The sequence below is a fragment of the Letharia lupina genome (assembly GCF_014066315.1).
Source record: "Letharia lupina isolate WasteWater1 chromosome Unknown contig_18, whole genome shotgun sequence".
NCBI classification, from domain to species: Eukaryota; Fungi; Ascomycota; class Lecanoromycetes; order Lecanorales; family Parmeliaceae; genus Letharia; species Letharia lupina.
In genome coordinates this window covers 953,106-977,492 of record NW_023502987.1, presented here as the reverse complement: position 1 = coordinate 977,492, position 24,387 = coordinate 953,106, and the positions used below count along the sequence as shown (strand labels likewise).

The 24,387-nt window shown below is 49.2% G+C and overlaps 9 protein-coding genes across 9 annotated transcripts; 4 read left to right on the top strand and 5 right to left on the bottom strand.

Annotated features, from left to right (window-relative positions):
• Nucleotides 1–215: 215 nt before the first annotated feature.
• On the top strand, nucleotides 216–4,659 carry HO133_003744 (uncharacterized protein; the record flags this gene model as incomplete). Its single annotated transcript, XM_037294666.1, has 3 exons — nucleotides 216–2,783; nucleotides 2,830–3,504; nucleotides 3,559–4,659. The coding sequence occupies 3 exons, from the start codon at nucleotides 216–218 to the stop codon at nucleotides 4,657–4,659; spliced, it is 4,344 nt and encodes a 1,447-aa protein (XP_037149354.1).
• An 871-nt stretch (nucleotides 4,660–5,530) lies between these two features.
• On the bottom strand, nucleotides 5,531–7,133 carry HO133_003743 (uncharacterized protein; the record flags this gene model as incomplete). The annotated part of the gene is made up of 3 exons (XM_037294665.1): nucleotides 5,531–6,010; nucleotides 6,061–6,729; nucleotides 6,789–7,133. The coding sequence occupies 3 exons, from the start codon at nucleotides 7,131–7,133 to the stop codon at nucleotides 5,531–5,533; spliced, it is 1,494 nt and encodes a 497-aa protein (XP_037149353.1).
• An 822-nt stretch (nucleotides 7,134–7,955) lies between these two features.
• Nucleotides 7,956–9,629, top strand: HO133_003742 (uncharacterized protein; the record flags this gene model as incomplete). The annotated part of the gene is made up of 4 exons (XM_037294664.1): nucleotides 7,956–8,582; nucleotides 8,646–8,779; nucleotides 8,844–9,447; nucleotides 9,516–9,629. The coding sequence occupies 4 exons, from the start codon at nucleotides 7,956–7,958 to the stop codon at nucleotides 9,627–9,629; spliced, it is 1,479 nt and encodes a 492-aa protein (XP_037149352.1).
• A 308-nt stretch (nucleotides 9,630–9,937) lies between these two features.
• On the bottom strand, nucleotides 9,938–11,494 carry HO133_003741 (uncharacterized protein; the record flags this gene model as incomplete). The annotated part of the gene is made up of 1 exon (XM_037294663.1): nucleotides 9,938–11,494. One exon carries the CDS (start codon nucleotides 11,492–11,494, stop codon nucleotides 9,938–9,940), a length of 1,557 nt encoding a protein of 518 aa, XP_037149351.1.
• Nucleotides 11,495–12,176: 682 nt separating this feature from the next.
• On the top strand, nucleotides 12,177–13,037 carry HO133_003740 (uncharacterized protein; the record flags this gene model as incomplete). The annotated part of the gene is made up of 1 exon (XM_037294662.1): nucleotides 12,177–13,037. One exon carries the CDS (start codon nucleotides 12,177–12,179, stop codon nucleotides 13,035–13,037), a length of 861 nt encoding a protein of 286 aa, XP_037149350.1.
• A 322-nt stretch (nucleotides 13,038–13,359) lies between these two features.
• HO133_003739 (uncharacterized protein) lies at nucleotides 13,360–14,460 on the bottom strand (the record flags this gene model as incomplete). Its single annotated transcript, XM_037294661.1, has 1 exon — nucleotides 13,360–14,460. The coding sequence occupies one exon, from the start codon at nucleotides 14,458–14,460 to the stop codon at nucleotides 13,360–13,362; it is 1,101 nt and encodes a 366-aa protein (XP_037149349.1).
• Nucleotides 14,461–15,331: 871 nt separating this feature from the next.
• On the bottom strand, nucleotides 15,332–18,288 carry HO133_003738 (uncharacterized protein; the record flags this gene model as incomplete). The annotated part of the gene is made up of 16 exons (XM_037294660.1): nucleotides 15,332–15,663; nucleotides 15,734–15,813; nucleotides 15,867–15,955; nucleotides 16,006–16,098; nucleotides 16,148–16,211; nucleotides 16,264–16,311; nucleotides 16,361–16,472; nucleotides 16,523–16,558; nucleotides 16,608–16,791; nucleotides 16,854–16,981; nucleotides 17,030–17,142; nucleotides 17,196–17,334; nucleotides 17,385–17,398; nucleotides 17,453–17,606; nucleotides 17,667–17,741; nucleotides 17,796–18,288. The coding sequence occupies 16 exons, from the start codon at nucleotides 18,286–18,288 to the stop codon at nucleotides 15,332–15,334; spliced, it is 2,154 nt and encodes a 717-aa protein (XP_037149348.1).
• Nucleotides 18,289–20,011: 1,723 nt separating this feature from the next.
• Nucleotides 20,012–21,032, bottom strand: HO133_003737 (uncharacterized protein; the record flags this gene model as incomplete). The annotated part of the gene is made up of 3 exons (XM_037294659.1): nucleotides 20,012–20,367; nucleotides 20,531–20,734; nucleotides 20,789–21,032. 3 exons carry the CDS (start codon nucleotides 21,030–21,032, stop codon nucleotides 20,012–20,014), a joined length of 804 nt encoding a protein of 267 aa, XP_037149347.1.
• A 1,354-nt stretch (nucleotides 21,033–22,386) lies between these two features.
• On the top strand, nucleotides 22,387–23,079 carry HO133_003736 (uncharacterized protein; the record flags this gene model as incomplete). The annotated part of the gene is made up of 1 exon (XM_037294658.1): nucleotides 22,387–23,079. The coding sequence occupies one exon, from the start codon at nucleotides 22,387–22,389 to the stop codon at nucleotides 23,077–23,079; it is 693 nt and encodes a 230-aa protein (XP_037149346.1).
• Nucleotides 23,080–24,387: the final 1,308 nt, after the last annotated feature.

Sequence of the window (24,387 nt, the reverse complement as noted above, 5' to 3'; positions counted from 1 at the left end):
TGTCTGAGGGTACTAAGCGGTGGAGCTGGCCGGGTTCAGAGTATAAATTTTTACAACAGTGTTTGCACCTCTGCACCTTCTCTTGAGCCATTGAGACACCCTCTCATCCCCTTTGACTACACTCGACCTACCCTCATTGCATTGCATCTGGGCCTGGTAATCTTATAACACTCTTCTCGGCTCCAGACACTTTGTTCAGTAATAATTGAGGCAATATGGCTAGAACTAGGGATGTGGGCGAGCTGGAGGCTAGCGATGACTCCATTTCACTTACGTCCACTGTATCTAGCGCCAAGACCGAACGCTATGAAGTGGACTGCATCGTCGCTGAAAGGAAGTCGAATGGAGTTATGAAGTACTTGACAGCGTGGAAAGACTACCCCGAACATCGTCACAGCTGGGAGCCCAGGGAGTGTTTTTTCGAGGATGATGTGTTTAGTGAATGGACCAGGACCAAGATGCGCGTGACTCAAGGTCTTGAGAGACCTTTTGATGTCAAGGCTTGGGAAAAGAGGTGCAGGGCGATCAAAAAGGAAACTCGCCTTCGGAGGGAGCGACGCCGAGACAAGAAACTTCGGCTCAGTAACCAAGATGGGTTGGCTTCGGGGCCGGGAGGACAGGACGCCAATATCGAAAGCTCGGGTCCAGAACCTGCTCCGAGACGGCCTGACAAACGCATCAAGAGGAGAAGCGTGCATCAAGACTCATCGCCGTCGTCATCAATCTCTGATCCTTCGTCCAGCTCCATTTCCGAGGACAGTGACAGACCTCTATTATCTCGACAAGAGTCAGAGGTCTTCGCCTCGAGTTCTAAGTGGACACAAGCCGAAACGATTGCTTTGGAAGAGGGTCTTCGGACTTTGAAAGGCCCTCGCTGGAGGGAAATCTTAGGCCTGTACGGGCATAACGGTACAATAAGCCAAGTACTGAAAGACAAAACGCCCATTGATTTGTACGACAAAGCAAAAAGCGTACGCCAAGAATTCGTTGACAGCGGCAGAGAGCCCCCCGAATATTTAAAGCCTTTCTCGACATCAGCTTCCAGTAAAGGATCAGGGACCACAACGCCAAATGTCTATTCTGAAAGCAGGGGTCAAAGCAGAGCAGCGTCAAAAAGGAGCAGTAGAAGTACGTCCGCGGATTCAATGATGGCAGAATTGGATGAGAAGCAACGGATCCGGGAAGCAAAGAATCGAGAGAATAGTCGACCACAGCAGACTACCAATTCGACAGAAATCCTAAAATCTGCAAAAGGACGGGAGAAAGAGTCAGACACTGCAAAGAAAATGTCGGGCAGGAAGCCCAAAGCTTCCCAGGCTTCTCAAGCACTCGCTCGGAAAGCGGAAGTAGCTTTTACAAGGGAAACCCTCGAAAAAACTCCGAAAGCTGCGCAAACCAAACCTCACCCCAACAAAACAGGTCCTCATACAAAAGGGGCAACCGTAGGCAAAGAAAGTAGCACGGATGTATCGCATCCGGGAAGACAGTCGAAAGACGGACATCGTGTAAAAGAGCCGTCCAATCTCAGTGCTATCCATCAAGCACAAAGTCAGCCAAAGAGCCTAGCTCCTACTGCAAACGAAAATGCGAAACCTGCAACAGATGTTGCTACTCAGCCAGAGTCTTCCCGCGCAAAAGTACCCGAAAACACCAAAATCATGCGCGAAGAGACAGCCCGGACTACTTGGTCCGGAACAGCAAGAACGCCAACGGCGCGCCCATCGGTATCAAAATCATCTCGACTAGGAGCCGTAGGAAGTGGACCAACTCGTCTTAGTTCTTTGAAACTAAAGCCCAAGCTTGGACAAATTGAACCGAAGAAGCCGAGCTTGACGGGCGATGTTACTGCTGCATGGAATGCGGAGCCGAAGAAGCGAAAGTCGAATAACTGGGCAACAGCGAATGTAGATCCAGTGAATGGCCAGGCTCCAAAACGCAGTTACAAGTTGTCAGTCCAGAATAGAATCTACAAGAGTCGTCGTGATGGACGCGTACCAGATCCGAATCGTTTGGTCTTCATAGATCCCAAGACCGGGAAGGCACCCACAACAGTCCCTGCACCTTCGGCTACCGCGATGCTATCTAAAACGCCTCTGCAGCTACATCAGGAAGAACTTGCTACGAGAGAAGCTGAACAACGTCAGGCTCAAGAGGTGGAAGACGCCACGCTCATTAGTACAAACGAACCTGATCCACCACCACAAAGCACAGACCAAAACCATGAACTGACGGCTGACAGGCAAGGAGTACCTGAAACAGGTAGATCAATATCGAATGCTTCTACACTGGCGATCAGACCTACAGCTGGTGACATGATCGACCGCCCGGCGCATATCAACAGCCTCAGCCGCCCTTCGCCAGCTTCCCCACATCATGGTTTCCCCATAAATGTACCTCTTGGACCTAAAAAAGAGACAGCAAGAATGCCTACAATGTCTTTACACGACTACACGAAACGCTCAATGTCATCCAGTCATCTTTTGAACGAAGCCGTTGTCAGCTCGCATCGACCGTACTCATCAGATGACCCTTCGAGGTTTACCCTGAGGAGTTATCCTTCGTGGGAACACAAGAACGAACTCCTTAACAGGATAGACACCAACTTGGTAATAGGGCATATCATCCTTGGGAAGGATGATCAGGAAAGCATCAATGTGAAACTTGTAGGCTTTGAGTTTGAAGTGAAGAAACTTCTCTTGACCGTTAAGTCCTGGCCTCGAACAATGCATTTCGTGTTCGAAACGGTTTGTCTGGCGAGCGAATACCAAAAATACTTTCCAGCAGTAAGTTCTTGGTGCCGATGCAAGAGTGTTTGCTAACGTTAGATAGGAACCTCCCGATTACTTGGGGTCAGGCTCTATCATTTCATATAACCAAAGCGCATTGGCTGTGGAGGACATAACAGAAATCCTTGCGAACAATCTGCAAGGGGGTCTGTTCTTCGCTCATCAGTACACCATGCTCATCTACCCTGCCGGCGCCAGCGTTTGGACATTTCTGGATAAAAATCTACCAAATGTCCATCTTGGGACATCCTTGAGATTCGTCATCCGCAGACCACTGTCACCAACACTAGCAGACGTCCGCGGGCTAGCAACTGATCGACTTTCAAAGAGAGAACCCGAACGGTACGCGGAAATTATGACTAAAATAAAAAAGAATCCTATCCAGGCCGAAGACAAAAATATCAACATTGTGTTCCGCGACATGTTCGAAATTGATTTCGCTCGTCTCGTTGCTCAGAACGGGCCTCAACAGCACCCCCCAACCAACATATTCTTCCTCTGCTTCATTCCTCAAGGCTGTGAGAATTACGAACCAGATTCAACAAAGCGTTCAGCTCTGCGCATGAGGACATCTGAAGAGCATGACCTGTTCATCAAGTTCCTCCAAGCAAACGGCGCCGAAGAAATCTATAGTATGCAGAGCACTGGCTCTCAAGAGATTGATAATAACGGTGCTTGGGATTATTTCTTCAAGAACGTCAAGTCTGGAACGATCATTGTAAGCACTTCTTCGACTTTGAGATATAACAAAGTACATCGCTGATATGACTAGTTCCATGATGCGTATATTCGTTATGATTTAGTCCCTCGCCTTGCTAAGCATCTTTTGCATGGTTCGGTTAGTGTTTGGAAGACATCTCTGTCTCCCATGCACCCTGGGGAAAAACACCCCCATCTAATTCGCCTCTTCCCTCACGGGGGCGTCCTGCTCTTAACCGAATCTCTGGTTCTATACCGGCCGCGTGAGACTCTCAGAATTCTGATGTGGTTCCGTCGTGTTCACATCCCGGGGAAGGCACCAGGCACCTGGAAGCTTGCCGTACGGCCACATGTTCGTGAATGGCTTCTTGGTATCATGGATGCATATTCGGATTCAGGAAAAGACATTTTCGGATGCAGCATACAGATCTTCGCGGATATCTACACAGAAATCTACTGGCTTCTCCAAAGCCCTGATCCAGGCGACAACGGCCTCATGTGCTACGAATGGGATTACGAAACCCCCACTGACGAAGCTCCCATCGTCAGCTCCTCCAGTCTACGTGTCTTACAAGCTCGCAAAGAGTGGAAAGGCGAAGGAGCGGACAGAGAACCGGACGACAACAACATCAAACAAAACGACGATCTCCTTGTTCAATGGTTCGCCGAATGGGCCATGGTCAACCTTCACAACTTCCGCAAATACAACGTCATCCTGGGCTACACGAACGATGATCCTTTTACCAAGAGAGCTATTTCGGATTACGAGAAGGCCTGGGGTCACATTGAAGTCATGACACCTGAAGACGCCTTCACGCGTCACAGAGTCACCGCTCAAAGCAAGCTCGACGGAATGGAAGCTGACAGACGCAGGAAGTCGAAAGAAGAACTGCCGGCTAAGAGAGCTGCGGCCGAAAAGGTCCGCGAGGAGGAACGAGAAGCTGCGAAGGTGGCCTTGGAAGCCAGAATGCAAGCGTTCAGAGACGCAGGTGCTACGAAAGAGGAAGTGATGAGCGCTGGACGTCAGCTCCTGAGAGGTTTGGGCGGCAGTGAGAAGGAGGTTGAGGAATGTAAAGTGGACACGGACAGGGTGTTTGTGGATAGATGGTGGGAGGAGTCGGCGAAGGACGGCGAGGTGGATCTGGATGCAATGGACACAAGTGAGGCCGCGTGAGGTCGTTGATGTTACCACAGGCACAGGACCGGTCCCCCCCCCAAAGGCTCAGGACTGGGAACGCGCGACGACAAGTCGTGAAGCTTCAGCGGCCGGGAATGATATGGCCCAAAGCATGGATATGAGCGGCTGATTGGAGATTTTGGGGACCGAAGATAGTTTCATGTCAGAAGGTGAAATGTGATGATGATTGGATCACGCTTCGAACAAGGAGTCGGTGACATGTGCAGAGCGAGAAAACTACAGTCAATGGCAGATATCTGAATGAAAGCACGAAGTCTGGAGTTTGTCCTTGCTATATCAGCAATAGTGAGAACGCAGCTATCCTAGCAGGCCTACAGACTTGCCAGACACATTTTGAACGACACCAGGCCAAACAACAGGCTATGCATCCTTCTCACATTGGTGCGTACTAGAAGTATATATGCCATCCGTCCCGCCATGCGCCCACCATCCCAGCTCAGGTTTAGGTAGATGTGCGGAAAGCACCCACCCTCTCCCAACAGCCATGGCGTAAAGTAACAGCGTCTGACGATCGCGGGTAGAATTATGAACGAGTCGCTATGCGCAGCCGGAGGGAAGACGCATCGATGCTTCTCTTACGATTTATTTGCCTCGGTCGGATCTTTACGGTCCTTTACCCGACGGCGTCGATGATGATAGCTGAATATGTGTAGTTCTGCTTTCAGCATTTTCGTCTACGAAGGATGGAGATCGAGCAGATGCGGTGTTGCCGTTTGAGGCATTCTGTTGGGTTGGGAAGTCCCTGAGTTGGACGACTTTTAACCGATGGCGTAGAGACGCGCCGCGATGGCTGCTGGTAGGTCTCCAAAGTCACAGAGAATGCAGGGAAGTGGAACCATATCTTATACTAGCCGGTGTTCGCACACAGCTCAGGGACCTTACTAGCACCAATCCCAACAAGTCCATCAAAGTATTCCAATAACGTATCAACCGGCAGCATATCCACAAGCCCAAGCACCGGATTCGAGCTTCGGAACAACTTCCCACCCCATAGAATCCTCACGAACCTCTCCCCACTCTTGTTATAGATCTCAAACACCACCTCCGCGCCCAAGCCAGGCCATACCATTACATCGACTTGCAGTATTGACAGCAACATCGCCAAGCTACCATCATGGGCGACGTTGTGTTTGTATATGATAGGGCTGACGCCGCTGATGCTGTCGCGGATGTTTTGAGCTAATTCTGCAATAAAGACACCGTAGCTGGCGGTACTGGCGGGAAGGCTTTGAGAGGAGGAGCGGTAGATATATGAGTATTCGTAGAGGCCGAGGCGGAAGACGGCGTTCGCAGTGGAGGGGGCGACGCAAAATGTTGAGTTGCTGATCTGTAGGGTGTCAATAGGAGGACTCAGTGCTTGGAAACCTTCGTGCAGACCTTGCATGGTAACGGCTTTCCATGACATAGTCGCGAAGAGAGATTATCAAAGTAATGGTCCCACGACTGGTGGAAACCTGGGTCGTTGGGTGCGACACCGGAGATATTATCTAGAATATCGAACAGCGGCTGTGAGGCAGTCAAGTGTTCCGTCCAGTTGGGATTCGTACTTCCAACCCCATACGAAGAGTACAAGGCAGCGCCTGCATCGCAGGTATATGTTGGTTCTAGAGAGTCGATGCTCGCCGGCTGAAGCGCCAGTGAAAGTTCCTTTTTGACAGACTCGTACATCGCAGCCACTACCATACCTGCGACTTGAGAGGTAATGACATTGTTGGTGACCCTATATGAAACCTGGTCGCTTGAGTTGACGAGGAGGGAGCCAAATCTGTCTTTGTAAACTTTGAAGAGGTCTTTGCCATGCTGCCAGCTATCATCTAACCCGCCTCTCGTGATCTGTGGGAATTGACAGGTCCCATTGAATCCTGGTGGGGCGAATGGGTTTGAGGGACTCGTATAAACTGACCAGTATGTGGGAACCGATTCCTTCCCGCTTGGATTCAATGGTTTGCCATAAGTGAATAGGCCCTCATCATCGCAATCCCAAGCGTAAGATTCTCGAGGAAAGGTATTGGCAGCGTACGGCGTACGTTTGTGATGTCTGTGAATCTAGAGACCTTGAGCAATGATGATTCCCTTTTCGTGAGATGATGAGATTGGAAACTGACCACTTCGACGTACTCCAGTGAATAACCTACAGGAGGCACGGGATAGGTGTCCGAGTTGACGTGGGGCATATTGCACCAATTGCGTATTCCATCACTAGCATTGCCAGGCGGGTTGTAGACATCGCTGAATATGAATCCGAACACGTCGGTGCCATTGATCACGGCTTCGAGGTCATTGATCTGTGTATTGTCCGGTGAAAACCAAGAGCCATTGAAGCTTGGGCTGTCGTTCTGCGCACTTCTTGGGAATTGAGTGTGTGGCCCAATGTAGGGAAGGTGGGCCAGGTAGATTAATGCCCAGAGAGCGATGAGAAGCAGAAATCCAGCGGTGTGTGTGTGAGACATGGCTCATGTCTGGTTGGATTCAGGATTCCGTCGAGTGAGCTTCTTCCCGAGAATGATAGCTCGACTGCCACCACTGATTGACGGCCATAACCTCGTCAACTCGAGCTTTTTTCTTGCAAGATCTCGAGAGATTTCATCTACATTCTGCGGGTTCTGTATAGCTGCAAGAAAAGATTGCCTTTGGAGGTGGGAGCGAGGGGGAGAATAGACATTCTTGGCGAAGGTGAGTCGAACCGAATTGTTCGTATATTTTGGTGATTGGCTCGCTTCCATGCCGAAGAAGATTCGAGAAACACCCCGTGAATCACGAGATCTTGTAAGTGAATGATTAATGGAATCTTGGGGATTCTGTGTGTGGAAAGTGAAGCATATGCTTTCTTCCGAGTTCTTCCTGGTACGTACTTTACTTAGTCAGTATTCATAGCCTTGCCCTATCGGCCATAGAGTACGATCTTCCGCTGGCGACAGCGCTAGAATACACTAGTCTACGAGTGGCAAGCAGCTCGCGATTCTTGACAGGGTCTTTGAGGCTGTGGATATAAGGAAGTCTCCACAGTCAATTAAATGCTTCCTGTGTGAACTGTGCCATTCCCTTTGAAACCATCTGCACTCTTTACGCCGTGTATAAATAGAATATAAGAACACGTCGCCAGGTATAAGTAGAGGCTGTCTCCCCTTTCGCATTTCTCTATCTCAAGTTCTATCTTTCTCTCCTCTATCTCAACACAGTGTATATCATATCATTTCTAGCAGTCTTTGCACGTTGTGTCTCAAGCAACTGAACTTTCCTCCTAGTCTATATACTCCACCACTTAGTACAATATGGGTCCTCTTGTCAGACTTGTAGGCTCCGGCATCGGTCTCGCATCAGAAGCCCTTGCTGCCCGCAAAGAAAATAAGCAAAGATCACGTTCGCCTGGGCCGTCTGCCCCAGCGAGTGGCAGCGCCAACCGAGCACCACCTGCATATGATTCTCTAGACCCAAGCTCCACAGATTATGGGCTGGTCGAGGTTGCTAATGAGCATGAAGCCAGGCAATTGATTGATCAAGGCAAAGCTCTACCCGCTGGCGCACCCCACGAAGTCAACGGAGGCGATCCAGAGGGAGCCGACGATGACGAAGCATATTGGGAGCTTGATGAAGCGACGGGCCCAGATCCACCAGCATATGATTACTCGCCCTCGGTGAGAGGCGAAATCGATCATGCGGAGCCCGAAAGTGGAGAAGCTAAACCTGACGTCCATAAGCTGGTGCAGAAATTCCTCACTTCGCATCCAGCACCTACGCATGGAACGGGACGATTGCCGTGTCCGGTCATTATTCCCCAGCGACGACCGCGTACGAAGAGCCGTGGTTTCGTGAGGGCGTATGCGCCTGTGCTTGCTGATTGCGGTATTGATCAAGATGCTTTCCTCGAGTTTCTCAAGACCTTTTACAAGGCTAGTCAGGTAAGGAAACGCTCTTTCATCTGAATATTTTTGCTTCTCCGATGTCGAAGCTAACGTCTTCAGGCATCGCCTGTCTTCACGGTGATCTTCCTCGCTGGTCATGTAGCAGGCTACGCTCCCAGTGTCTCGGCCATGATCGCTTCAATCATCACGCAAGCCACCGCCGGAGCAGCAATAGTAGTTCAATCACGCCACAGGTCTGCTCCCCCTCCCTGCCCCCAACATTATTGTGGGTTATGGTATGCTAACCACCGCCCACAGGACAAACAATTTCCTCGACGAAATGAACACCCACTTCTTCCGACCCCGCGGTCTCTACGCAATGCTGGTCACCTACAAGCCATCTCGCCATCCTTGGTCTTCCGCCCCAACGGACATTTCGCACGACGTCTCCAAAGCCCTCGACACCGACACCCTCGGCTCCAAGCTCAAGAACGACCTCAAGTTCACATCCGGCAAAACCCACACCGAGCTCGAATTGCCCGAAGCCGCTCCCCTAATATTTCCCCACCTCGACGCCGCCGCCGACGAAGAAGAAGCTGGGAAGAAACCAAACGCGTTCAAGAAGAGCGGCAGGTTCATCGGCGAATACATGGATCGTAGAGCCAATGCTACGTACAATGCTGAGAATCCTGACTCAAGCCTCTCGACGGGAGCGCCGGAGTTCAAGTCGAGATATGCGGATCCAAATCATCCCGCGAGTAGTGGGAGTTTGATCAGTCTGGTCACCGGGGGTAAAGTCGATCCGAGGGGGGTGAATAATAAGAACCAAAGCAAGAGAGCGGGGAGGGGAGGGCTAGGGTTGATTCGGGGCTCGGTCGGTTATATCAGAAGGGAGAAGCCCGTAAAGAAGATGTTGAGGCAGGTGAGTCGATCGCGATGTTTTTGATATCCTAGGAACAGAAATGGATGGCTGACTGTTATGTCTTACAGAATGTCATGTATCTTATGATTGTGAATATGCCATCAGAGGAGGAGTTGGCGACTGCAAAGCGAGAAATGGAACAGGAGAAGAAGAAAGGGAAGGCGCCTTCTGAACAGGCATAGGGTTGATTTAGGATGACTCGATACACTTTGAGAAACATGTGACGGCCCGGACGACCTCTACAACCCTCACACTTTTGGGTGTTATATACTGCACACTCAAGCCCCAAAACCTTAAGCGTGCAATCAGACAGAAATGCGGATGTGTTGGACTCATCGTGTTGTTGAAATGAGCTACAGGACTAGAGTCGAAAGAATTTGGTTCCGATTCCTCCATCCGGGCAGGTCAACATCAAATTCTCCCGTCAACGAGCCTTATATCCAAGCTTCCCAGAGACTTCCTCGTCATCGGTCACTCGGGAATCCAATCCTCAAGCCCCTTCATCCTCGCCCTTATCCCCACCACCCACCCTGACCATCCCCCTCGCCTCCCCGATCAAACTCCTAGCCTTCGCCTGCGTCTCCTCGACCCTACTCTTCAGAGCGATCAACGCTCGAAATTTCGCCCCCAAGTCTTCGCCCTCTGCTTCCAAGCCAGCATATGAAGTGTCGACCTGCGCTTTCCAGTTCTCTGCCAGCTGGATCTGGGCGGTTTTCATTTGCTCCAGGAGCTGCTCGCGGGCGAAGAGGGCGGTCTCGCGGTGGTGGAGATTATTTTCCTTGTGCCACAACTCTTCTTCTCTGGCTGCGATGGCAGTGTCCATCTCCAAAAGGACGTGTTCTCCTGCGGAGATGGAATTGGATATTTGCTCGAGATATGTGGGGGACTTCTCATTCTTCACAGCGGCACCGGGTCTTATGATCGGGCTAGTCCAACGTTCACTCTCTCTTGCTTCAGCAGCTGCTGCCTCGGCTTCGTCTTCCATCGCAGCATTCGCACCATGGTGCAAGTCTTCGAGTGCTTGCTCCTCTTCCAGCCTCACGACTCTGCGCTCGCGACCCGCAACAAGTTTCTCTCTTGTCTCGACGGCGCGCAACAGCTCCGTCGCCTCTTCCATCTTCTCGTCAGCCACATCCTTGTCTCGTCCGAAAGCCTCAGTCTTTAGTACCAATTCCATCTGCTTCGCCTCTGCCGCCATCATCTTTTCTTCGGCTGCTGTCAGGGTTTCAGCTGCGACATCTTTATCTTTTCTGGTTGCATCCAGATCGGCCTTCCGCCTCACTAGAAGAGAGGTCAAGCAATCTGGAAACCGCGATAGACCTCGACTTACACCCTCTAGGTTATTGTGTAGAATAGTCTGATGGTCCTGTGATGACTGAGATGGCAGATCCTCGATAAAGTTCTTCAGGCTGAGAACGGCATTCGATACCTCTTTGGCTGCTTCGTTCACGGCTTGGATCTCGGCGTGGCCAGTCGTCATAGGATAGTCGCTCACTCCTGGATCCGAAACCTTACTACTGGTTTGCTCATGGATGTTCTGCTCCTTCACATCTGCTTCAGCTGCGATCACGTCTGTTTCCATGTTCACAGCGTCCACACCTTGGGACCGTGTCTGCTCGCGACTCTCTGGTTTCGCCACTGGCTGCAAAAGGAGCGAACAAAGAGTCCGTCTAAGGAACTCTATCTCAGCCTTGAGATCATGGGTTTGGTAGTCGTCTCGCAACGTCTTCCGGTCGTACGCGAGCTCGTATCTGCTCAGGCGGCCTTGAAGTCCTGCTATATAATTCAAGAGGACGATCCTGACAGCCGGATGATCATGCTCAAGTTCTGCCTGCACGAAGCGTCTATGAAGTCTTGATAACGCTGTGCTTTGCACTTGGTCAGAAGTTTGCCGGTAGTAGCTGAATGGAGTGCCACGTTCTGTCACGCAACGACTGTAAGACACAGCAAACGCATCCTGCTGTGCTTCGGCTTCTGCCCTCAAAGACATAGCCTTAGAGTACAAATGCAAGTTCAGCATATCAGGTATCACCACGCGAAGATTCATTTCGGCGAGCACGCTGGGCTGCTCCTTTGAAACAGAGGTTATTATTTTAAGAATGGAACCTTCGACGTTACCGTTAACACCTTGCGTGTTCTCTTTAGCGCCGAGAGACTTTTAGGCAGAGCTGGTGGCCTTGCTGATGCTCTGTATACATGGCTCCACAAAGGGGCGAGAATAGACTATGGGAAGTGTTGTAATTGCAATAATCAAGCCTAATTAAGCTTCACGGGTGTTGATGTACCCAGGTCAAGTAAACATGTGAATGCTATTAGGCTAGTGTCAGAGTGACGGGAAGAACACTACTCCATCCTTCCCTTAGACCTCGATCAAAGCAAATTCGACTTCTCAATTCATTTCTACCCTCCTATTTGAGTAGTGAGAAAGTAGACCCATTGTTATCACAGTTCTTTGACCTTCGTGGTGTAGGATGTGAGGTCTCAAACGGCAGTTGAAATCAAACGAGGTCATCTTACCAAAGCGACCGACTTCGGTGGAGGGGCCAAAGAGCCGGCTACAGCCACTCCGCAAGGTACTGGCCTATGTGTTTCAAGAGTTCACTCACCGGCCCTGCTGTATGCTGATCCCTTCCTTGGACTTCGTCCCTGCAAATGGTTGCTGATCCGCACTTGGAAGGCAATCCTATTCAACGGACCAGCGAGCGGGTGTAGCTCGACAGTACTTACCTATGACCGCAGCCCAGAAAAGTGGATCTTTGCAGGTAGCTGGTAGAGGCTCTTTGCAGAGTGCAGTTGGTCACGATGCCAACCTCACAAATCGGAGCAAGAGCCGGAGACAAAACAACAATGTCGAAATCATCTCAGAGTATGTACTCGAGGCTGACTTTGATCAGAACGATTTTTCGGGACTGAAGGCAGAGCAAAAGGTCTTCGAGAAAAGTGGCCTTAAGAAGCAACCTCATCGACGAAGGAGTCGCACTGACAGCAAAATCGCATTTCTTCAACGTGGACGCCGCGGTAGACGTGGAAAAAGCTCTAGTCCTCAACATAGATACTCACCCCACCAGAGCTTCAGTTTTGCGGCTCCAAGTGAATTCCCTGAGCCTGCCGATGGTGAATATCCTGCAGCTTCCCACCCCGAGAACCAACAGCTGCTTCCCAACGCCCAAGCCAATCCCATAGCCCAGCCAAACACCCAACTCCAACCTGCCCCTCAGCTTCAAACCACTCCAACGCCCTCCCCACACTTGCCAGTCGCCCTCTGCCACTACTCCAACGCCCGCATCAATGACCTTTCAGGCTCCCCATACGACCTACCAACATCGTGTCCCCCGTGCCAGCGTGCTCGAGTCTACCGACCTTCCGAAGAGAAGCCTCCGCCCACACCTAAAACCAAGCGGTCGATTCCGCCATCTGCCGCCAGATCAACGACCGGCGGCCCGAGCAGCCTCGATATCAATCATCGGGATCAATCCCAGACTGTCGACGGGGTCAGCGCTTACAGCCACGGGCAAGGAGCCGAAGCAGCGTGGTGGGGCAGGGCAGGAAAAGGCGCTGGACGTCGGCTGAGAAGAAGTCGGCAAAGGTAGGCAAGAGGGTTGCAGGAGAAGAGGATGGGAAGGATGCAGCAGCGGTGCATATGCGTGCGGAAGCGACCGAGGATGAGGACCAAGTGGGTCTTATCAAAAAGTCTCGCATAACGAGATCGAGTAAGTCAATGGGATTATGAGCGAGCATGAAGATGTCAATGTTGCACAGGAAGTGGGAAACAAACGGTTTTCTAGTATCGCATTGCTTGACCAAGGAGCGTTGTACCCACTGTACCCATATACGGAGTCCATCACATCTATGGCTCAAGCTCTTCGAGCATGTGCAGTTCAAATGTCTTCACCCATCAAAGCAACCCATTTTTCACTCAACAAGATCTACAAGCTCCCTCCTGCAAATCCCCTCCAACCCACCCTCAACCAGCTCACCCAACTCCCTTCCATCACCACCACGTTCCCCAATGACAAAACAAATCGTCTCAACCAACGTCTCCCCATTGTTCTCAAACCAGTCCCCCAGGGCTGCCACGAAATGCTCTACCATTGCTTTCCTGCTGCCAAAACCGTAGCCCGCCGTCAACTCTGCATCAGAACCAGCTTGACCCGTCAGGCTCTCAAACAGATGCATCAGCTGCCCGGGATCAAGCTTCAGCATATCCTCCACGACGTAGTACTGAGCAATCTCGTCGCCCCATCCTTCCACGGTGGCCCCATATTGGCGGTGGTTTCTCGCCATCGACAATCCCGAGACGTGCGGTGTGCTGTGAAAAAAGGCTTGGTGAAAGTCAACAAGCGGGTCATTGTACTTCGTCTCCTTCGTCGTCGAGACAAGCGGGAATGGATCGTCCGGGAATCGCTGCTTGTGGCGACGTAGAACAGTGCCATTGCTAGGACAGATATGTGAATGTAAGATGGCGCGAAAGATAGCGTACAGATCCAACATCTCCGCCAACTGTTCTCCAGGCCAAGGCCTCAGTACCTGCGCCCTCGTTCTCACAACCTGCGGCAGAACCCTGCCCGTACGAGCATGCTGCGGTGTGTGGAACGCCATATCGTACAGCCAGATGCGGTAGCATGCTCGCCTCAAGTTCCATCTCTCTTCGCTAGACAGCAGCCGGCGATTGGCACTCTCGTCTCCCGTCCATTTCTGGCTTGGATACACAGTCGCCCATTTCTCCGCTATCAGTCCTACTTCGACGAGGCGTTTGAGCAGAGCCATCGACTGCGGTGGGGCAGGGCGTGGTAAGTGAGCGAATTGGCTGCTGTTGTATGTGACAAGGCGGATGGCATCATGCGAGGGGCCGTATTGGGCTTCGAAGGATTGGTAGAGAAGGGGTAATTTGTGGTGGGCGAAGATGGAGTGTAGATGCTTGCAGGTTGAAGCTAGGGCGAGGAGGGAAGGGACGGTCGGGCAGGATTGCAAGATGTGTAGGAGAAGTTCGTTGGCTAGATCTGTGATATACATTGAGAGAATAGGTGTTGTGAAGCGTGCAATTTTTTGGTTTTGATTTTTTTTGGGGGAGGGGAGGTTTCTTGTTGTTCACGCTCCTTTCTTTTTGTACCCAATTAGCTACGGTCATATTAGCAAAGAAGCATGACCTACTATTCAGCCCTTCCTTTTATCTTCTCACGCCCCTGTAATTGACGAGGGTTTGTGCAAGCTGCACTCCCCTCTCGTCGAATGGTATATCTCAAGGGATTTCAACCGGCGAACACCCCGTCGTTGGGGCTATGAGTCGATAGAGATGCATCTTGAGATGATCTCTGGAGCACACCTATCAGATTTGAGGCCAACCCTCGAAGGGCTATGGTTGTTTCGGATATCATGATTGCTGCGAAAAGGAATAAGGAGAAGCTCGAAAGTCATAGAGGAATTAGCGCCAACAGGTTGGCGGTGAGCGCGCTTAGTCATCTGCCAAGAAATCCATATCAATGCCTGTCAGGCTGACCACCAGAATAAGTGGCAGTCTTGGCGCCTCGAGTTATCGACGAGAACTCAACAAGAAGAGGTTTCAAGAAGATTATTTCAATTACAAAGTTGCTACGGTTAGTAATACCTATATTCCTACAAGCAAAAGTGAGTTTCGAAATCCTTTCATTGTTGACTTGGCCTTTAATGTTCTCGTTGCCTTTCTTGGCGGAACTGCCACTGATTCTGATAGCCCGCCTGCTGTTCAACTGCAGTGGTGGCAGGATAGACAGTGCTTGATATCTACAAGAGTGTGATATCCTGGTCCTAATCTACCCAGACGCCAGTCATATCATCTCACAGATTCTAAAGGTCTCAAAAACATCCATCGTATCACAGGCGGAACCGGAAAAGTCTGACCTAATAATCACATCAATTTCTCCTCTTCCTCGATGTCATCGTCTCTCCGGACCACTCTCCTTGTGATGAAACCCTGTACCTCCTCCTGATGCTGCCCAAGCATGTCGTTCAAGCCACAGACCGGACTCCGCACGAGATTCCCAAAGCGTTTCGAGGGTTTCTTAGAACCGTCTATATCCCAGACCAGATGGTTATTTGCCACAAAATTGACAGAATTTGCTCGGTACCATTTGGACAATGACTGGCCATGCTGGAAGAAGCCGTGGTCTGAGACCGCTTTCAGGCGATTTCCGGAGATGAAGTTGACCATACCTGTGACCCGCTTGGTGAAATCTTCTTCTATAAATTGCAAAAATCGTCAGCTGGCGGCTTGCTTTGGCAAAAAATGAGGTTTGAAAACATCACTGACCTCGGTTGATGAGGAGATGTATAATGCTTTCATACGCAAATCCGGCGCCAAAGAAGAAGATCTCTGTGGCATCATTGCAACTATGGAACGTCAGCAGACGTATGCTCCGAAGTCATACAGAGCATGAACGTACTCGATGTAGTTCTCCCAAAGATATACAGCAAGCTCATTGCTTGCAGAAAAACGCTCGGCCTCATCTTCTACCCCATAGCCTTTGTTTTCCTAATGCACTAGTCAGCGATACCGTCATGATTTTCGAGGCCTGAACATACTTCAGTAGTGGTGAGGTGCTTAGGAACGTTCACGTCAATAACTCCGTATCCGAGGTTTGCGGCCCAATCGACATAATGCTTCAAGTCATCAGCCTTCTGCCGGTCAGCAAAGGATCGCTGCAAAGTGAAACGTGTAACATACGAGCCATGTATTATGCAACTCCAGCTTATGGGTGACAGGATGTGGCGTCCCCATTAATTCCGGCCTAAGCTGAAGTCAGTACCTTGAATCTAAACAGTTGATACGATACTGCCTACGGGTCATGGAAGATCACTACTAGTGGCACTGCCTCCTCAAAATTGGGCCTGCACACTGGTCACTCATGAACTCGGCTGCCTTTCACAAGTGTCTTACGTTGCAATCACTTGATTTTCAAATGACTTGGAAAGCTTCTCGCGATACACCTTGACATTAATCATGTTGTGGTTCTCCTTGAGTTGGCTTGCTTGGTAGTAACGTATCACATCTGGCTAGGGTCAAATTCTGTCAGGGTATGGAACTGTAGAAGCTGCATACCGTGCATGCGCTCCGCGCCATGTTTATTGCCAATGTCTGGATCGGTCATCAGCTAGGCTCATGGTCACTTGAATAAGAGAGCAACCTTGATGCGCGTTCTTGGGGTAAAGACTTGTCCAAAACCGAGACTGGTACATAGCCACCATTTGAACGGTTTCGATGCCTGTTTCCGTCGCTTTTGTATCTCGTATCCGGTCTGGCATCTCACCGATAAGAGTTCGCGTCACAGCTAAAGCCGATTTCGAGATTGATGTGAGGTTGTAGCCACCCTAGTTGGCGGTCAGGAGTTGCCAGAAGGCCGTAGAAGTAGATACGTAGGGGAGACGCGAACCTCAAGACACACTACAAGTTTTCCTTGTGCAAGACTCATAAGCATGTGTGTCATTTGAGCATAACACGCTGGAGTGACGAAACAGCCGCCAAGTTGATCGCCCTCAGCAGCGTCAAATCCAGCGGCGACTGTAGCTTGTTAGAGATCCTTTGAAATCTCTGCCTACGAGAACTCACTAATCACCAAATCGGGATCGAACTCGTAGGCAACAGGCATGACAATATGCTGAAAGGCAAGCATATAGTCTGCGTCGCCCATGCCTTTGGTGGGCCAGGGGATGTTAATGTTCCTGCACTACAGATTAACGGAAGTCATGACCCGAAGGCTCCAAGTACCACGTACCTTCCTAATCCAGCCTCACCACCACAGTGCAAATGATCACCATAGTTACCAGAAGGGTAAAAATTGCCATCCTCGTGAACGTGGAGAGAGATGTACAGAACATTTGGATCTTGGTAGAACGCCTGCTGTATGCCGTTACCTAGCATTTGTCAGCCAAGTCCGTTAGGAGCGGCGAAAAATCCCAAGTACCATGATGAACATCCCTACAACACCGAACGAGTCAATAAGTGCTATTTTCAACTTGGAGGAGAGCATACCAATCAAGTATCAGGATCCTTTGACATGTCTCTGGAAAATCCGACCGACAAACTTTGGCGGCAATGCTGACGTTATCGAAGATACAGAACCCCATCGGTTGATTACACTCTGCATGATGTCCCGGAGGTCGGATCACCGCAATGGCATTCTTGACTTGCCGTGAAGTAACCGCCCGACAAGTCTCGATAGCTCCCCCAGCAGACAGTAACGCACATCTAAAAGTCGTCACATTCAGATAGATAGAATCGAACGTTCTTTCCAAGACAACCAGATCGTCTGGTGCCATACCTAACGGCGACATCAGCTGTCATGACCAATGTGTAAGCTCGGTACTATACGAACTTGCAGTAGTCACCATAAAGTCCCAATGTCTTTTATCGTGTACCAAACAAACCTCCGACTCGGAGACATTGCGAGCGTCGATCCGAAGAAGCGGGTTGGGTATCAAATTCCCGGTATTCAGCATAGGATCGTTGACCAGGCCGGCCATACATAGCTCTTTGTAGATCTTGAAAATCCGCCGCGGATCCTCAGGATGAAAGTCCCGACTCTGCTTTGGTGGATCGAGCTCGCAGTGGTAACGCATACGGACATCGTAGCAAAGTCCGGTAGGTAATGATGAGACGTACGGCGCCGTAGGCCCGTGCTCCGCTTCATCCAGCTCATCGATGAAATCGTCAAGTTCCTGCTGCATTGGGTCCTCCGAGATTTCAATGCTGAGATGGTTTGCTACATTATTTGCCAAGACGGAAGACTCTCGAGATGGTTCTTGGAGTCGCTTCGTTGCTAGGTTCAGATACTCCGCATCCCCGTTGGGCGCCAACATTCCAGCCATGCTTGTGGAAGGAATGGAGCCATGAATAGGTCCTTCCACTTCTACAGATGTGTGTAGAGTGCCTCTTGAATAGCTTTCTTGTACATCCAGCATTTGTGAATCATCATCGTAGGGGTCCATGTCCTTGTTGACAAGCGATAACGTCATAAAAGAGCTTTCTCCGCAGCAGCATATTACGGAAGATAGAATGAGCCTGGCGGTATCAATTTCAAAACAACTTTGAAGTCATGGTCTATGAGGTCTGAATTCAGAATTCTTCTGGTAGAGAAAGAGGTCTGGGGTTAGTACTGGTCCGTTCTGGAAGCTCGGAATTCACATGATTACTGTCATAACTTTTTCTTGTGGCTAATGAGAGTTGCAAAGGAGAAACAAGGTGATAGTATTCTCTCTCCAAACATCGAGCTTTGGCAACAATAGACACCAATGGCAAAGGCAAGTAGAACATTCATACTTCACACTACGAAAAGTTTTGAACTTACAAGCTAATGTCTTGCTTTGTGATATATGAGCGAGACCAAAGTGAGAGAACAGTATAATCAAGTGTTTGTAGTAGTGTCCAGTCTCCGTGTGAACGAACCTTATTAAAGTGGGCGGTAGCAAGAATGCATTCACAGAGCTCTCTTCGCTGCCAAGACAATTTCACTTGTCTCTGCCCGGTAATGTACTTCTTAGTTAGGTTTTAATTTACCACGGCACCCCCAATTTAATTTGGGAAGTGATACACGTACACCCCCTTTTGATACATGTACACCTCCCCAAATCCGATTAGCTTCCGCGCGGCCGCTAGCCGCATACCTGTTATCACTAGGAAACGCAGTTTACTAGGAAATGCAGTTTTTTTAAAATCCGATAAATCCGACGCAACACTAAAATATCTACTTCTTATCAGAATTCTATAATAACTAGATATAATAATAATATATATCTTATAATCTATATAGACAAGTAAAGGCCCATAAATTAAATTTATGAAGTTGAATTTTTCTAAGTTAAATCGAATTTTAGCCCTAGCCCTAAGTCAAATCAAACTCTGATCGCTTGCTATACGTTTTTGACCTATATACAGGCACATATATGCGGAGAGAGGCGCGCTAAGGCCTAATTAGGAAGGTGTATCGAGTGTGAAGAATTGATCCGTAATAATTGCCCATAAAAAACAGAGAAAGGCCATGTCCTTATGGCAAGAAGTATCGAAATACCGGAAAGAAATGGAGACAACATGCCAATTAGTGGTGTGAATCCCACATTATCTCCTGCCGCAGTGAAATCTTTCGAATAATGAAATAGCTGTCAGAGCAAGACATCGGACGATTTCAATTCGTCCAAATATGTATCGTCCGATGTTCCTCCTGCAGAGGCCCAATTGGCTGTGATCGTCGCAGTAGATCCTCCTCTTGTGACGTCATTGCAGTGATGTATTATATCAATGCAGTGGGGATGATAGGCCAAGTTGCAGTGGTGTTCTCCGCTTGCTGAGTGATGATTTGATGTGGAACCGTGGAGAGCATATGACGTGGGATCTTGGAGAGCTGAGCCGTGTTCTTGACGATGGTGGCCTTGTTGCCGCTTGGTTTCTCCGCAGTGTTCTCCGTAGTGTTCTCCGCAGTGTTCTCCGTAGTGTTCTCCGCAGTGTTCTCCGCATTTGCCTGTTATAGTTCCTCCTCTTGCGATGTTCCTCCTGTAGAGGCCTAATTGACTATGATCGTCGCAGTAGATCCTCCTCTTATGACGTTATTGTAGTGATGTACCATATCAATATAGTAGGGATGATAGGCCAAGTTGTAGTGGTGTTCTCCGCTTGCTGAGTGATGATTTGATGTGGAACCGTGGAGAGCATATGACGTGGGATCTTGGAGAGCTGAGCCGTGTTCTTGGTGCTGGGGGCCTTGTTGCCGCTTGGTTTCTCCGCAGTGTTCTCCGCATTCGCCTGCTGTATTGACTTCTCTTGCACTGGCTGAGTGGATTGGTGTGAGATCGTGGAGAGTAGGCCTGTTGTGTCACTGCTGCTGATGACTGTCTCCGCAATGTTCTCCGCAGTGTTCTCCGTATTCGCCTGTTGTAGATCCTCCTCTTGTTTAACTGAGTGCGAGGGTACCGAGGGTAAATGTGTTCATATTGGTGGAATTGGTAGAATTGGTAGAATGGTGGAAGAAGAATGGTTACACAAATAGGTGGAAGGATTATTATTCGATCCCGGACGCGTTTGGTGTGACTACAATATTTGAATGTTAGTTTAACCCACCTACCGCTGGCTTGGGAGGAGTATGTAGGGGAGGACGTATCCGTTCGGGCTCTTTTTGAGGGCCTTTTAACGCGTTTATGAGCAGTAGTAGGTAGCTGTTGGGCTCGCTTGCGGCCTCGATTGCCAGCAGTAGCGGATTCGTCGAGGGGTGGCCTGGGGGCGTTAGTAGGGGCTCTAAGAGGCGGGCAAAAGGGGTGTACGTGCCTGAACCGGACGCGTTTGGTGTGACTACAATATTTGAATGTCAGTTTAACCCACCTACCGCTGGCTTGGGAGGAGTATATAGGGGAGGACGTATCCGTTCGGGCTCTTTTTGAGGGCCTTCCAACGCGTTTGGTAGCTGTTGGGCTCGCTTGCGGCCTCGATTGCCAGCAGTAGCGGATTCGCCGAGGGGTGGCCTGGGGGCGTCAGTAGGGGCTCTAAGAGGCGGGCAAAAGGGGTGTACGTGCCTGAAACGTTGAGTAACCTTTGGGCGAGGGGTACCGAAGACGATTGTGTTCATATTGGTGGAATTGGTAGAATTGGTAGAGTGGTGGAAGAATAATGGTTACACAAACAGGTGGAAGGATTATTATCCGATCCCGGACGCGTCTGGTGTGACTACCATGACTATTATATTTGAATGTTTATTTAATCCACCAATAGTAGGCCAAACTTCATAATTTTTACAGCGTTAGAAAGCGCAAAGCGAGCTCTACAATTTGAGGAATTATGAAGTAACTGTATGTATCGCAAGCTGAGTACTTCAAAGTGTAAAACTTCTACATACAAATTTTTGATGAGGGAGGCGCGGGAGGGCTACCGGGCTGACTCAGCCGGTCTAACCAAAAAGCGTACAGGACCCGAATTGATGATTGGCTGCACATACAAATTCAAGGTTTCCAAGCTCAGCCCTACCTTATTCTTTTATATATACTGATATATAGCTACTTCTATAAGTCGAATTTATTATAGTAAGTAAGTTTAATTACTCTAAAGTAAATATTAATATTAAATATAATATTTACTCGCTAGTAGCTAAGCGAGCTTTTTCGTCTCTAGTTAATCTATTACTCTTTATTAAAATCGCTTAATCTTAAACTCGAATAATAGATAGTAGTATATATTAATTATAATGTTTATAAGTATAAAGCTTCTATAATAACTATGAAGTTATTATTACTAGTTAAAAAGTAAGTTATAGTTAAGATTGTCAAGACTAGCATAGGTACGATATCAGTATGGGTGAGGTAGATCAAGGATAATAAGGCTACCGAACTATTTATGTAGGAAGGAGGCATGATATAGTAGGAGATGCCTCCTGTCAAGGCACTAAGCCATAGGGCTGAGTGGTGTATTAAGAGTACGCTTATAATAAAGATAGATAATTCTAAATCCTTCTATTAATTATTACTTAGTTAATAATAAACTAATTTATATTATTTAAATTCTGAATTATACTATAGAATATACTCTATAGTTTATACTCTTTAGAATATAGATTTCAGTGCGTTAGGGTAGGTGTCACGGTACGCCAAGGCCTCCTCCAGAGCCACCACCCATTTGGGCCTAGCGTGGCTTGGCACCGCACATATCTGCCCTGCAGGCACATAGAATAATTAATATCTTTTACACCACACATGAATTCATGACCCAGTCATCCATTTCCTTGACAATTGGTAGCCACACCTAACCCAGGTCCTCTTCCAAGTCGTCTATATCGTCACTCGACCAGTAGTCACAATATACCGACAGTCAGCTCCCTTGCGCTTCCGCTACGCAGCTAGATTCAGTCTACGCAATCAGACAATTAGGCTATTCACCAGCCTACCAGACCACACAGTCAATCCTTTCATTAGGCCATTTGACATCACATCATGTCTTCTAACAACGGAGAAACAAGCGGAGAACTCGTGCCAAGCACCTCTTACCAAGCCTTCAACACACCAGATTCACAGTCAATGGTCCCCGGCCTCTCACAAGCTACGATCAATGACCTAATGACTGCATTTGGTGGTATGATGCGTCAAGAAATGCAGAGATTTGAGCAGAGATTAGAGAGAATCGAACAGTTTTTGGGCCCCGCACTATACCAAAATCCTACTTCATCTCCCAATCCTACTCCGCCTCTCAATTCGACTCCGGATCCCAATGCGACTCCGCTTCCCAGCATTGAAATACCACAGCAGAAACTCTCTCACACGAACGACTCGTCCTACCATACAAACTTAGGCGACTTACGAGCGGAGGAGATGGGATACTTCGATCTGCAACAGGCAAATGTGGAGAAAACTGCGGAGAAATTTACGGAGAAAACTGCGGAGAAGAATAAGAACACGGCTCAGCTCTCCAAGATCCCACGTCATATACTCTCCACGATCCCACGTCAGATCGCCACTCAGCAAGCGGAGAACGACACTACAATTTGGCCTGCTATCTCTGCATGCCTAGGCAATATCACATTAGTGTGGCACATCACTGGAATGAGCAAACAAGAGAAGGATCTACTGCGACGATCACAGCCAAATTACTACGATAAGGAGGCGAATCAGGAGCATCATGGCCGGTAACAACGGTGTATTCTGATTGGTCAATGGCATAGGCCACGAGGACGTGTCTTTTTTCTTTCTTTGCGGGCATGTTGTTACGGTACGCCAAGGCCTCCTCCAGAGCCACCACCCATTTGGGCCTAGCGTGGCTTGGCACCGCACATATCTGCCCTGCGGGCACCTAGAATATTGAACATCTTTTACACCACACATGAATTCATGACCCAGTCATCCATTTCCTTGACAGTAGGCCAGGCCATATTTTAGTGGGAAGTAGGCATTTTGATGTTGCGCCGGATTTATCGGATTTAAAAAAACTGCATTTCCTAGTAAACTGCGTTTCCTAGTGATAACAGGTAAGGTAAAAACCTCGCACATAGCTTACTGGGGAATATTGCCGAGACTCTTGGTGATAGCAAGGCAAGTCTTCCCAGACCTCTCCTGATAAAGTCTAAAAGATCAGACCGTTTCAAATCATCGAATTATGAGGTCTTTGGATTGTCCTTCTATGGCGATAGCTGATTGGCTGGCTACCCTCTCTCGTTGCTACTAGAAATACGCCTATCGTACTCGAATATCCACTACCTATTGGCCACCTAGCCTTCCTACAGCTGAAAGGTATCAAATATGATCTCGTTACTCTGCATGTAGGCTGGCGTACCACGTCCACCTCGCTGTCGACTACCTCGCTGTCCGCCTCGTGTAATCCCACCTCTTTCGGCCCTACTTCGGCTATGTGCGAGGTTTATACCTCATGCAACTAGCGGCCGCGCGGAAGCTAATCGGATTTGGGGGGGTGTACATGTATCAAAAGGGGGTGTACGTGTATCACATCCTTTTCCAATCATCTTATTTAACAAAAGACCGTTTGCAATCCATTTTATGCGCTCTGATATTCCAGACCACTTTGTATGCGAATGGTCTTTTCCGCGATTCGTCGTTCAAGAAATATACCTCGGTAAGTTATTATTGCCAACCGCACTTGTGGGTTAAAAACAAGTATCGTATTCAAAGTTGGGAGGGGTTGGGGGACACAACCGCCTACGGTTAGCGTACAGCTTCCGGGCACCATGGGTGTCAGACCCGACGCACTCTGTTTTGCATTCTGGGGGCACTTTCCGGGTCAATACGAATATCCACCGAAAACTGTGTAGGAGCGAGTACTGTACAGGAGGGGATCCCCGAAGGGAGGGAGGATCCGGTTCACAAGCCACGCACTCAGGTAGCAATTTAACCCGGCTTTAAAGCGCTCCGACACTGCGCCTAGCCCAATCAGCCCGGAGATAGTACCCGAATGTTTGGCTTGGAGAAGTGGGGGGGGCGGGCGCG